Source organism: Miscanthus floridulus, chromosome 12, assembly GCF_019320115.1.
Source record: "Miscanthus floridulus cultivar M001 chromosome 12, ASM1932011v1, whole genome shotgun sequence".
NCBI classification, from domain to species: Eukaryota; Viridiplantae; Streptophyta; class Magnoliopsida; order Poales; family Poaceae; genus Miscanthus; species Miscanthus floridulus.
The window spans coordinates 64,695,999-64,710,745 of record NC_089591.1 but is presented as its reverse complement, the minus strand read 5'-3'; the positions used below and the strand labels follow the sequence as shown (position 1 = coordinate 64,710,745).

Here is a 14,747-nt window from a genome sequence, read left to right as displayed (position 1 = left end):
AACTTATGCAATGCAGCTTGCTCGTATGTAGTTGTCTGTATAGGGCTTGCACGGTACTGAAAGCAGACCTCTAACGCTGCATCCAAGTCACACAAACATGAAATATTCTGAAAATACGGACCTTAACTAAAACATGAAAGCGACTACATGCAATAAAATATTAAATAAAACATATCTACACCAAGACCAAGCATATGTTTACGCTGGTCTTGGTTATGCACAGGCCAAGGCTAATGCAAGCAACCAATTAGATCCATAAGGTAACTAGCATCCACAGAAGCTCGTCCGTCGTTCAGACGAAATGAAGGGAAGCAACTCAAATGATTACGGAGGCATATTATGCAAAAGAGAGAGATATTGAGCCAAATAATGAGGCAGCCTTTGTAACTCAATGGACATATCATGGTTTAGCCCATGACACAATTTGTTCAAGATTCAAAATACTGTCAAGCGTGAAGTATGTTTGGTACCACATGTGCCCAACCATACTAAACAGAAAAAGGAACCTCAACAAAGTCTAAACAAGAGCACCTCCCACAGTATACACTCCAGTAATTTGAAAATTATTAGCCGAGACTGAAACATCTTTCTGATTCAAGGTTTGTTGCACATCCACTCCAAGAAAAAGGCACCAACGCAGCTCAGGGCTGTTTGGAGGTCGATCTGCATATAAAACAATGGCATGCTATTGCTCATGAAATCCGACATAAGTATAATGAACCTATTTAAGTTAGAGATTTAATACTTGCCTTTAATTACACAAACGGTTCAGTAGGATTGCAAAATCAGTCAGCAGCCTGCACATAAATATTTGTTTGAGGATTTAGACATAAATCACGCTAAGCACGTATATTAAAACACTAACATGCCTAAGGCCAAACCACTTGAGATTTCTAAGACCAAGAATGATAATGGCTCAAAATATCACTAGTGAAAATTAGTAGAAAGTTAGAAACAAGTTTTAGGTACAATTTTAATAACATGTATTAAAGCTGAAGATGGCATATATGGCAGATTCATACAAATCATGTACTGTAGATAAATCACCAGAAGACATAGTACAAGATCGCTAGAAGTTAGAAGCCAAACCTGGTTAAGAGGGTTGTCTGGAGACTTCTTCCACAGTTTCCATATCATGTCTTTGTACTGGTGCAGTGTTAGGCCTGGCTTTTCTTCCTTCAGCTTAGGGAGCTCTGCCTCTTCAAATGCCTAGCATAAGATTATCACAAATGCATTGAATCACCAAATATATATCGAACAGTAGAAAAACTAAATGTCTACTGAAGCACAAAAAATTACACCAAGGGTCAAGGTATTGAAAATTATCGCAAATGTTGTGTTGAAAGTGAATATAAGAAGACCACAGTTGTGAATTCTTCAGATGAATTATATGCCACTTCAATATTTTCTATGTATAGACAAAGCATTATTCTGTATGTGTTTCTTCCTTCAGGAAATGTAATATTGCTGAACACATTGCTTCTGCAGTATAGCAGTGCAACCAAGATTTAAGATAACTCAGCAGCAATACTGTAAGTCAAACAGGATGTGTCGAGCAGAAACTATTCCAAATTTTCTCATTCTTAAATTGCAGTACCTTATGGAATTAGGAACTGGATTAAAAAATAGCACTATGCATATTAGAATGTCCCAAAGCATTGGACCGATTTGGAATAGCAGGGAAAAAGAAAATCATGCAAGGCTACAGCATTATTAATTTGCTATCGCATATCAACTATGACGATAGTGTGTTATTTTCAAGCGCTCCCTACAGGTATTGCAACAGTCACTACCATGGATGGGTGTCCCATTCATCTGTGCCTACGGAAGTTTTTTTTACAACTTATATAGCTCAGGTATGAGAGCACGGTAGTGGAAGTTTTTCTTAACATCTATATAGCTCAGGTATGAGAGCACGGTAGTTCTTAAATTTAGCTCCTCATTCCACAAGGACCAAATCATTTTTAACTGTAGATTACACAGCCTCACAGATCTTTCTCAATCATACAAAAAAAATGATATATCTACGTTACTAGTATAACATATATCTATTTTCTTTGTAATTGTGGTGCAATCCTACCAAATTTAACATAGCTAGAAAGTTGTTTAGCAAAAGAGCATATAACAAACAATTTGGTAAAATTAATATACCTTAAAGGTCGACTTGAGGCGACGCTCAGGATGCTTGTCAGCGGGAAGGGACGCCTGCGGATCCACGACCGACATCCGCGCGATGGCCTCCTCAACCGACCTGGCCTCGATGAGGGAATCATCCCTGTTAGTGTTTTCGACGAGCACTACGCGCTCGTACTCCTCCTCCTCGGCGACCCGGGCGGCGCGCTTCTTGGCTGCCTCCGCCTCCCGCTCGAGGCGGAGCCTCTCCTCCTCGCGGCGGCGCGCGAGCTCGGCCTCGGTGACCTTGGGGGGCGGGGCGGCGACGCGGGACGCCTTGCGCGCGGCTGCCTTGGACGGCGCCGACGCGGAAGCGGCGACGGCGGCGGCCTCGGCCTCGGCGAGGCGGCGGTTCTCGGCCTTGCGCGCCGCGGCCTCGGCGCGCTTCTCGGCGTCCTCCTCCCGGCGGCGCGCGGCGCGGGACTTGGGGCCGTCGGCCTCGGCCCAGTACTGCTCCTCCTTGGCGCGCTCCTGGCGGTCGCGCCGGTCGGCCTCCGCGGCGGAGCGGCGCTCGCGGGCCGCCTCCGCCTTGGAGTTCACGCCCATCTTCTTCGGCATCGCGGGGCCCCCTCTCGTGCGGCGACTGGCGACGGCGCGGCGTGGGGCTGGTGTGACGGCCGGATGGGCCGAGGCAACTGCAATCTGGACTTTGCTATGCGATTCAGGAGGAATGGAGGTCGGCGAGGTGCCTTGGCTGGAGAAATTGGCCGGCGGTGGGGACTGCGGAGGAGTCAGGCTAGGGCACGCGTTCGAGAAGCTCCTTCTGTACGCGTGCTGGTCGTGACTCGTGAGGACGACGGAATCGGGTGAGATGCTGAGACGCACACGTTTCGTTTCCCGAATGCGGCGACCTCTGCCCCGTCCTCAATTTTCGTTTTTCACCTATTATAAAAGTCTTTTTTCCCCAGATTGTACAATTAGCCATGTAGCGGGCGCAGATCTGGGGACGCCAAGCCAGCAAGTGTCTACTTTTGCACCAAAACGGGGAAAAAGACGCTGAAAAACGAGAGACAGACACGGTTCCGTATGCTGATTTAGGCCCCGTTACATGCCACCCAAAATCCAAAATTTTTCAAGATTTCCCGTCACATCAAATCTTGCGGCATATGTATAAAACATTAAATATAGATAAAAAGAATAACTAATTACACAGTTTATCCGTAATTAGCGAGACGAATCTTTTAAGCCTAAATAGTCCATAATTGAACATTTTTTGCCAAATACAAACGAAAATCCTACAGTAGCCAAAAGTCAAAAATTTTCGCATCTAAACGGGGCCTTATTAGAAGAGGAAAATACTGACCCGGTTTGTTTGAGCTTATTTAAAACTACTTTTTAGCCATAGAATAGTGTTTTTCTCTCACAATATTTCAGCATAAGCGTCAGTATAAGCCAAATTTCAACATCAGCGAATAGGGTAACTATTCGTTCGCTGAAAAGTACTGCTGACGAACGGTCTTAGCTCTCAACTCGATCATTTTATCTTTCCGTACTTGTTGAAAAGATGTACAAAACGTACTTGTTGGAAGATGTACAAAACCTTCATATGGATTCCCGTGATTTGTAGCAAATGGGTTCTATGATTCTTGCTAGAAAATCCTCGTTGAATAAAATATTATAAATGGGAGTTTAAACAACAAAAAGATTGGATGAGTGTAAGTCTGTCAGCATGATTGAGCAAATTGGTTTTTCTCGGCATTGTCTAGATTTTAGTTTTGATATATGAAACCATAAGCTTTATTTTTGTCCTTATGGAGTTATGGAGTGAATGGGCGGACATGCTGGACCTAAAGTGTCTCTTTTCAATAATTTATTTTCCAAAGCATCTTCCAATCTATTAGATAAATCATTTATAGGAATTCTAAATAAGTAAGGTGAGAGCGGACATCCCTTTCTAATACCCCTCTCGTGGCTGAAACGTGACCATAGGGTTCAACGTTAACATTAATAGCAAAGGAGGCAATTGAAATGCAAGCATGGATTAGTCTGATTAAATGTTTGTCGTGTCGCTGACGTCGTAATGCATCGAGGACAAAAGGCCATTCAATACGATCGAACACTGTAGCAAGATCAATTTTCAGCATGGAAACATGTTGTGCAAAGGACTTCAAGTTGAAATAATGGATAGTTTCTTGGACTATGATAATGTTACCAGTAATTCTCCTGCCTTGAGTGTAATCATGTAACTCTTCTTTAAGACGACGGTTTGCCAAGGATTTAGCTATGATACGATAAACTATATTAGTAAGGTCAATAGGCCTGTAACCAGTGACACGAGTAGTATTTGCCTTTTTAGGAATAAAAAAAGCAATATCAGTACAATTTAGAGGTTTTGGCATATTACCTGATGTGTAAAAATTGGAAACCAGCTTGTTTATGTCTAAGGCAAACGAAAGTGGTATATGCCGGGCCATATCTCTGGATCACGCATTGCCACAAGAAAGCGCAAACAAACATCACGGGTGCGGCGTTAGGCCAGTCTCAATGGAGATTTCATAGAGTTTTATGGACATTAAATATGCTGACATGGCACTGTCTTAATGAAGAGAGAGGAGATAAAAGTTTTATGGGAGTAGAGAGAGTTTCATGGGGATGAAACTCTTCTGCACTGTTTTCAAAATATAAGTGTATTAGAAACTGGTAGATAAAACCCCGAGGCCTTAGCTACCGTCCCATGGTCCCAGCATCATGATGACGCTGGATCGCTGACCCGAAACTTTGACGAAGTAAAAAACAAAAACAAAAACAAGGCAAGCTATATGTACATTGTCACGCCACTTTGGTAACCTGGCCGGTTACAATACAGTATCGATACATTCTAACCGAGCGCCATACTTGGCCAATGCGCGCTCATCGAATTCACACGGAAACCTTGCCGCCGACTTCATGTCATGTGGGTCGGTTCGTTACTCAATCGATCCAAGAGACTCCCATCATCTTGGCCGCGAACGCGTATCGATCCACAGCCTCGTCGATCTGCCACCCACAAACAAAACGGAGCGAGATTTCAGAGGACCGAGCACGAGACGTGGCAAACTCCCAAGTTTTTTTTTTCCCAACGAGCGAGAAAGCAGGGCGCGAGAGAGCAGAGCATACGATCTTCTGCGTGGAGCGGCCGCAGCAGTGGCCGCTGTTGCGCTCGATCCGGGCGATGGTGGGGTTCGTCTGCGGGCTGCCCTTCCGCGCCCGCGCGCAGGACGTGCTGCATCGTCTGCCGGATCATCGCATTGGATTGGATTCGAGTGGACACAGCACAGCACAGCAGCGCGTCAGACACGTACGGCGGGGCTACGGAAAAAGAAGAGAGCAGCCGATCGATCGAGTCGAGACCACGTACGTACCGCGAGGAACTTGAGCGTGTGCGACGGCACGACAGCGGTCGTCGTGGTCCGCCGTCAGCAGCATGGTTGAAGGGTACTGGCCGCCGCGGCCGCTTGGGTTGCCGCTGGCAGCGGCGGCGGCCGCCCACTTCTCCCACGGGCGCCGCACGTTGTGGAGGGGGGAGTACCTGCATGCATGATCAGTGCGTCATTGGAAGATGATTCTGTGTGAACGTTCGGAGAAATAAGCAGTCAGCGCCGTACTTGATAAGCCAGTGGAACTCTTCCTCGTTCTCCGAACACCCGAAGTCGCAAGTCCATGCACGACCTGTACAACAGATGCAGAGGAGCAGATTCGTGAGGAGTCTGTACCTTTTGCAGTGAAACTAATTCGTGACAACTTGTGTTTTTCTTCTTCAGGAACAGAGGCAGAACTGTACCTATGGTGAACTTGTGGAACCGTAGCATGTCCATCACTCCCACATGGGCCAGGGCACAGCCAAACAGATCAGGGCGCTGCAGCCACGACCCAACCCACACAAACAGATCAGCGTCCTGTTCATTTCCCTGCAGCGCAGTGATGCATGAACTGAGACAGGGGGGACACACGAAAGTCTAACCTGGTTCATGCAGGCAGCTACCAGGAGCCCCCCGTTGCTGCCGCCTTCGATGCACAGCCTCGCCGGGCTGGTGTAGCCCGCGGAGACGAGGAACTCGCCGGCGGCGACGAAGTCGTCGAAGCAGTTCTGCTTGTTGGCGAGCGACCCGGCCCTGTGCCAGTCCTCGCCGTACTCACCGCCGCCCCTGATGTTGGCGACGCACGTCACGAACCCCAGGTTCCTCATGAGGACGACGCGGGTGACGCTGAATTGCGGCGTCATGCTCATGCCGAAACCGCCGTAGCCGAACAGTAACGCTGGGTGTGAGCCGTCCAGGTCGATGCCCTTCTTGGATACGATGAACATTGGGATCTTGGTTCCATCCTTAGTCGGATAAAATACCTGAATGAATGAATAAAAAACAACAACACATAGTTCAGGTACCTCAAATGATCACTGATCAGGTGACAGCATTTGTTTACAGTTGGAGAGAAGTTACCTGTTTTGCTTCGAAACTCGTTTCGGTCAAAGCCTGGAACTGAGATCTCTCTGTACACGTTCATCTCTGGGATCTCAGCGCTGACATCGCACCTATAGATGATCCCGGGGGTGAGGAAGCTCGCAAACTCGATGAACACCTCGGAGTCGGATCGTCTGCCAGAGATCCCGTTGACAGTGCCAATGTCGATGGGTATGCCATGAAGCAACTCTCCAGTAACCAAGCTCCTCATCTGCAGGACGTACTTGACATCCGACAGGTAGTTCACCAGCAGCTTGTGGCCATGGACGGCGCACGCCGATTCCAGGACAGCCTTCTCGTCTTCGGGAACGACATCGGTCCACGATTCGGGCTCGTCGCCGACGTCGACCCTCGCCAGTTTGTACCTTGGCGCGTCATTGTTTGTGAGGAACGTGAACTCGGTGCCGTCGTTGGCGATGAGCCCGTAGTAGGCCTCGAATCTGTCCACGAGCTTGACGAAGGGGAGCATGCCGTTGCCATGGGTGCTCTTCGTGCCGCCCAGCCCGTGAGCAAGAGCTGAGAGGTCGCAGTAGTACAGCTTGTTCACCGGCTCTGACGTTTCTGACACTGAAAGGATCACGTACTGCGACAGGTAGCAACAGATATCATCAGACTAGGATTATCTTCGATGCTGTTAGTGCTAACAACCTTTTTTGCACCAAAACAAAAAATCAGGACCACCTTGCATACCTTCCCGTCTTCTGTGACTTCAGGGATGTATATGTACTTGGGATGGTCAGGGTCTCTCCAGCACAACACGTCCTGTGACTGCTCTGTGCCCAAGGAAATGGTAGTAGACTTCGTGGTTGAGATTGACGTCAGTCTTGATCCCAGAATCCATCGCTCCACCACCTTCCCTGCTCACCAGCAACCAACATTGCCAACTTAAGCTTGGAACACAGCTGCCATTTCTTCAGAACGAGCAGTGTAGAACTACAAATTTCGGCACTAACCTTGGAGCCGGAAAACGCGAGTAGAAGAAACCCCCGCCGTCATGAGTCCACGCGATGCGCGAGAATTTCACCTGCATCGTGATGTTTTAAAAACAATTCAGGCAGCAATCAGTTGAAACTCTCATCAACAACAAGAGAGCTCGTCTCGTCAGGGTCGATGAGGTGCTCACCCAGGACAGCGTATCGGGCAGGTGCTCCTTGTCGCGCACGCGCATGACCCTGATGGTGACCCAGTCGCTGCCGCTGGCGCTGGTGCCGTAGGCCAGGTGCTCGCCGTCGTCGCTCACGCCGACCATGCCGAGCGACACCGTGCCGTCCTCGCTGAACGTGTTGGGGTCCAGCAGCACGTCGGGCTCGCCGCCCAGCCCGTGCTGCACGTAGAGGGCGCTGTGCGGCCGGAGGCCCGGGTTGTGGAAGTAGAAGTAGCTGCCCCGGCGCTTGAAGGGCGCGCGGAAGCGCGGGTGGTCGAAGAGCGCGGTGAGCTGCCCGAGCAGGCGGCCGCGGTGGTCGCAGGTGGACAGCACGGCGCTGGCCACGGCCGCCTGCGCGTCCACGAACTCCTTCACCTCCTTCGAATCCAGCTCCTCCATCCTAATAGCGTACGTTTATATAATCACGGTGCAGAACAATGTGTCACAGTGTCAGCACGATGTCTAAATCTAAAGACTCTAAACAAAAAAAAAAGGCCTTGTTTAGATGCCATCCAAATTCCAAGTTTTTTCATTCTCTCTTCATCACGTCAATTTTTAGCCGCTTGCATGGAGTATTAAATATAGGTAAAAAAATAACTAATTACACAGTTTAGTTGGAAATCACGAGATGAATCTTTTGAGCCTAGTTAGTCTACGATTAGACAATATTTGTCAAATAAGACGAAAGTGGTACTATTTATCGGGTTCAAAAAATTTGCAAAGTAAACAAGGCCCAAAAGAGGTTCACTAAGTTTGGTTTGAAAAAAAAAGGTTGGTTCTACTTCTACCGTCTGTAGAGGGTACCGCAAATAAAATTTACAGATTTGCTATTCCACAACTGGTTGTTTTGTTTGCCTCTGAGAACCGGATTTTCTAGTGTCCGATTTGACCCGGGCCTCGTTTAGATGCTGAAAACATTTCAATCCAATGAATAGTACCACTTTTGTCTTATTTGACAAATATTATCTAATTGTAGACCAACTAGGCTCAAAAGATTCATCTCGTGATTTTCAACTAAACTGTGTAATTAGTTATTTTTTTTACCTATATTTAATACTCTATGCAAGCGGCTAAAAATTGATGTGATGGAGAGAGAGTGAAAAAACTTGGAATTTTGATGGCATCTAAACAAGGCCCCGTGCAGCCTGATCTGCCGCCCGGTGTAGCCTCGTGAAGCGCGGGCGGAAGTGGCGCGCGCGGCCGTCCTACTCCGTAGCCCATGCGTACTATGCAGCGGTTTGCAGAGGATGAGAGGAGACAGGAGGCAGGTGGCGCATGCAGCCCAGTCTGTAGAGGAGGGGACCGGTTTCCATGCAGAGAGGAAGGACGTGGGGCCCAAGCGTATGTGCGTCAGGAGGAAGGCAGCGCATGCTGCCGCGCGCGTCTGCAGAGTAATTTGACATATATCAGATTTGTATCTGATATTTATGAACAATTTAACATATATTTCTCTATTGTCTCGAATTCACATAAATAATTTATTTTTTTTTGAAAAAATTAACATATATTTGTGTTATTCCTAAATTATATCACTCTATCTAATATAATTACACTGAAGAATAAATATAAATATAGTAATAAGGCGGTGTAAATATAGCTATATGATAGTGTAAGTGTAAGAAAAAAATCTAGTTGTTAGGGGAGCTAAAAAAATCGATTGTTGGCTAGACACATTCTAAAATTATACTGAGCCTTCTTTTTTCAAAAAATTTTAAGTATGAGATTTGGTATGTACAAATTGGTACTTAGAATACTTCAATTGGATCAGAACCCAATTTCCAAAAAAAAGGGTCATTATTAGAAATAGGATGAGAGATACGCCAAAAAGGACAGGAACCTAAACCTCCCACCCCAAAGAGGGAAACCCTCCCCAAATCTGATCTTCTTTTTTTCTCCCATTTTTGAAGGGTGACCCAACCACTTGTGCAAAGAACTTTGCCACTTGTACCACACTATGTGTACTCACACGTTAGAGGAGCTCAAGAGATGCCTCGGAATGACAACACCAAGAGGCCCGCCCACTTCTAGTTCACATTGTAGCCCCGTGCCACCTCCTCATGGGGGTGTTGGAGGAAGATGGTTGGATTAGAGCAATCATGGGCACCCATCGTTGATCCATGACATGTGTTCATCAGTTCATGCACATGCATCTAATTCATGAGCGTCGGGTATCGGTATTAGGGATACCTGACAGAAGGAGGCTGATGGTCGCGAACGCTAACTCACCCGAATGGTCAAGAGCGTATTTTGGTCCCGCCCGACCCCGAGGGTACGAGCTCCGTCTCACCCGACCCAGAAGGTACGGGCTCCGTGTCGCCCGATCCCGAGGGCGCGGGCTCCGTCTCGCCAAACCCCTCGAGCGCGGGCTCCATCTCGCCTGACCCCAAGGGCGCGGGCTCTGTCTAGCCAGACCCCTCGGGCGTGGTCTTCGCCTCGCCCGGCCCCAAGGGTGTGGGCTCCGTGTCGCCCAACCCTGAGGACGCGGACTCCGTCACGCTCGACTCCGAGGGTGCGGGCTCCATCTCACCCGACCCCTCGAGCACCGACCTCGCCTCGAACTGGACGTAGGGACATTCCGCCCGAACTAGTATAAACCCTTGTGTCCTCCGAGCACACCATTCGGACCAAACGTGCAAGCACAAATTTACTAGTCGGCGGTTCGAAACACCGACAATGAGAGAGATATAATTTGTCCTTCTAATTATTTCTCCTAAATTTAAGCAACAGCTTCATGCATTAGATGTATGTGTATGGATAAGGTCGCAAATCGACTGGTGGTGCCCACTATTGATTCATAGGGACCGTCCCCACTAGATTTTTTCCATGAGTAGTGAGGGTGAGGTGGAGAAAAAGGAAAGAAAATAAGAAAAGATGAATTGTCATATTGATAAGCGGCATCCCTATGTCACCCTAGGAGGGGGCAACATTAACTTGAGCTCAACAAATTTTTAGAGCTCACTCGATAACCGTAAATCTATGTTAAAGACGGTGTTTTAGGGAGATATGTCAGAGGATACGAAGTTTTGTTACGGACATAACTAACTCAAAAATTTGTGACCCTATAGGTGATATTTTTTTTTTAGGATTTATTAGGGCGTTTGGTTCCACCTCTGAAAATTTAGTCCCTGTCACATCAGATACTTAGACACTAATTTGCAGTATTAAACATAGACTAATTACAAAACTAATTGCACAGATTGAGACTAATTTGTAAGATAAATCTATTAAACTTAATTAGCCTATGATTTGACAATGTGGTGCTACAGTAACATATGCTAATAATGGATTAATTAGGTTTAATAGATTCATCTCGTAAATTATTCTCCATTTATACAATTAGTTTTATAATTAGCTCATATTTATCCTCTAATATCCGAACGTCCGATGTAACGGAGACTCAAAGGATCCAAACACCAAATTAAATAGGCTGACAGAAACTAAGATGAGGAATAAATTAATTTTCTACTTTCTAGCCAATATGAATTAGAGTGAAGTACAACTAAATAAGCTCTTGTTGAACAGTATAGCCGTGAGCTTGCAATCAAATTCTCATTTTGTCCAGTGGTGTCGGTGGTCAGTTTTGGCGGGGTTGGGTCAGGGTGGCGATCCGGCACCGGCAGTGTAAACCGTGCGCCTTTCGGCGGTAGTGAGCCCTGTACAGAGTAGTGCACCGTGCACCGTGCACCGTGCACGTGTAGTCGTGTACTCCGAGATGTCAATCAGCAATCTTTTCGAGAAATGGTGATTAGCACGGGGAAGTATTTACAAGAGTAAGTCCAATAATAAAGGCATAAAGCTAAGTGTTGGAGTATAAATTGAACTATAAAAACCACATAAATTGAACTATAAAAAACAAATTATATGATAGTTGTTTTTGTTATTTTTTTATTAATATTTTATTCATTTCATTCTCACCTTTACTTTTTTTTAGTCATCCTTACATTAACTTGCTATCTGAGCCCATTATTATATAGGCTTCCATAATCCATACCGCTTATTGCTTATACGAGAGTAAGTTCTCTCTTTTTTATTCTCTTCTCTAAATATACAATGTACTTTCACTATTACCCGTTGGTGCAGCTTTAACGTTTAAGGCGCTCTAAGGATTGAGAAAACCATTATACCCTTGCAAAATGTGGGAGCAATGGTGTTAAGAGTATCTCCAAATCCTGGTTTAGAGAACTATTTAAATAAGACCCGTTTTTTTTATATCTTTTCATCCTCTAACTATTTTCCCATATCTTGTACGCTCCTTAAAGCAACTCCAAGAGTCCTTTTTACATTGATAGAAATAGTGATTTTGCCTAGAAAAAAAAGAAAAAAAAACCTCCAACAACTCTTCAATTAGATCTTCAAATATTGCCATCATCTATTTCTAATTTCTCGCTATTCAAAGATGGAGCAAAATAAAATAAATTGCGGCCATTTAATATGGCGGAGCATAGGTTGTCTTCTTGGATTATACTACATTATAAGTCGTCGTTTCAGCAGCATCGATCTCAAAACACATTTAGTAAAAACGGTAGATTGGGACACAAAAATATCAATAGCTCTGTTCGCTTCGCTGAAAAGCCATGGCTGAAAATACTGTTTGCTGATTTATTGTGAGAGAAAAACAATGTTCCTTTACTAAAACAATACGGCTCATAAGACAAGCGAACAGGGCCATAGCAAAGTCGTAACTTGTTTTTGTTCCAAAGAAAAGCTAGGAGGCGTTCATTTTACACAAAGAACCGGATATTGAACGGGCGATTCTTGAATGGGCAAAAGGGCGTTTCTCTACTCGTTCTTGGCATACAAATTGTTATCGAAGCAAATTTTACGGACAAAATGCTAAGAACACCACCATAATCTCCAAAACACTGAAGGGCTGATGAAGGCGCAAACAAATGCAAAAACGCCTCGAAGGAATATAGTGCGGAAAGATAGCAAGACATATCAGGAGCGCACATAAATATTGAAGACTCACCATCTGTAAGGGTCCGGCACAAGGACGCCATGGTAGTCGTCGACAATGTCGTCGTCGCGGCGAGCCTGAGGGTACTTGAGCGGCGGCAACGGCTCGTCCGCGGTGGCCAGGGAGCCCATTGCAGCGACAGATGAAGCAACGCTCACAGACGCGTCAAGCGCGGAAGCACAAATTAAAGGCGCGGGCGATGACAACACAGTGCACACGAACACGATACGTCCTCCTGGTTTTATAGAGCGCACAGGATGTCATCATGCGGCGGGCGCATTCCTTCCCGTTCTTTTGAAAAGAAGTTGCGCAATTTAAAATGTCGACAGGGAGAGAAAATATGTACGACGCATATAAACATAAAGGTTCCTGATAATTTATATGACAATTTGCTTTGCGCCAACGCAAGTCTGTGAGCGGAAAAATCAATGGGTTTTAATGTTTTATTTCTTGGTATTTGTTCTCGTGTAGAAAGAGAGAGAGAGAAAAAAAAAGAGGGGCGTAGATAATCCCAGCGAGCGCACTGAATCTTGTGAGGACACATTGACCTGCGACTGCGAGAAACGAGGATGATGTCGCCATGGGAGTGTAAGAATGTTGCCATGCATGAGGACCGAGGACGATGCGTCGCTGTCATGCCTCACGCGAGAGCCATGGGCAGGGCCAGGGCTCGAGCCATGACGTTGGCCGTTAGCTTCTCTTAAAATTCATATTTTTCAGTTTGTTTTTTAGCTGAAGCAGTGTTTTTCTTTTGCAACAAATCAGCCGAAATAATATTTCAACTTATTTTTTCTCTTATAATTTATACTTTTCAGTTTGTTTTTTAGCTGAAGCAGTGTTTTTCTTTTGCAACAAATCAGCCGAAACAATATTTCAACTTATTTTTTTCAGCAAAGCGAACGGAGTCATCAAAGATTCTGTGTCCTTTCTGAATTTCTTTTCTTTACTCGGCATGTTCGCTGGTTCGGTTGACGTTGATTTGTTACAAAAGAAAAACACTGTTACCGGGCGAGCAACATGCTGTCGACATTCATTGCCTGTGCGCTCTGCACTGTGCGTTCCTCTCCGGTGTGATATGCATTTTTTTTTCTCTTGCAGTAAAAAACAGGGTTTGCTCACTGTCCTAGACAGTGCCCTAGTCCTCCTTGTCGTACTCGCTCGATGTGGGAGTAAACCTTTTTTTTTCGAGGAGAGTAAAACCTTTTTTAACAAATATATATATATATATGCCGTAACAGCATGTTGCTCGCATGGAAGTACAGTATCCGTACAATAAATTATGCCGTAACAGTGATTAGAGAGAGTAAATGAGAACCAATCAAAATTCTCTACGAAAAAATTATCATATATCCCAGTTTGAACCTAGAATATTTCTCTTCTAATTATCTACTCCCTCCGTCCCTATTCACTAGTCATTTTGGCTATGGTTTTGGCTGTCTAGACTCAGAGCACCTTTTAGGTATCGGGATGTTACGTGTGTCCTGATTCCAAGATTCGTTCATGTATCTAGGAGGTGGAGGAGGCCCAAACGACTCATAAATGAGCATAGAAGGAGTAGATCGCATGCCAACATGTGCCAAGACGACTCTAGGATTGCAAAGCAGGAAAGAGTAGAACTGAGACATTAACAGTAGTAGTCAGTAGAAGTATGAAGGTTCAGCAGATATGTGTAGAAGTTCAACGGTTGTCGAAGTTCCGCAGAAATTTGCTACCTATGCTATTTATATGGGTCATCTTGCTAGTTAGTAATAGAATAAGGTTTAATTATGTGGTACTTTGTTCTAAAATAAATTAACTTATAGAACTGTCTAAAGTCAAAATATCTTAGTTTGACTAAATTAATAGAAAAACATGAATCAAAATAGGTTTATTGGATATACCGTGAAATATATGTTTGTAGTGTATTTATTTCGTATCATCGATATCGGTACTCTTCCGTATTTTGTATTATTAGTAAAGTAAAATCTTAAGCAGGTTGTTGTTCAATCCAATTTAAGTAAATCTGTCTCCATGTTGTATATACTCGTGAAATTTT

General features: G+C 45.2%; 1 protein-coding gene and 1 pseudogene across 1 annotated transcript; both read right to left on the bottom strand.

Annotated features, from left to right (window-relative positions):
• Window positions 1-357: 357 nt before the first annotated feature.
• Window positions 358-3,176, bottom strand: LOC136496875 (uncharacterized). The gene is made up of 4 exons (XM_066492643.1): window positions 2,152-3,176; window positions 1,090-1,209; window positions 750-797; window positions 358-663 (listed from the first exon to the last, which is right to left on the bottom strand). The coding sequence occupies exons 1-3, from the start codon at window positions 2,728-2,730 to the stop codon at window positions 786-788; spliced, it is 711 nt and encodes a 236-aa protein (XP_066348740.1). The 5' UTR covers window positions 2,731-3,176; the 3' UTR covers window positions 358-663; window positions 750-785.
• A 1,756-nt stretch (window positions 3,177-4,932) lies between these two features.
• On the bottom strand, window positions 4,933-13,011 carry LOC136497492 (uncharacterized; annotated as a pseudogene).
• Between the last annotated feature and the right edge of the window lie 1,736 nt (window positions 13,012-14,747).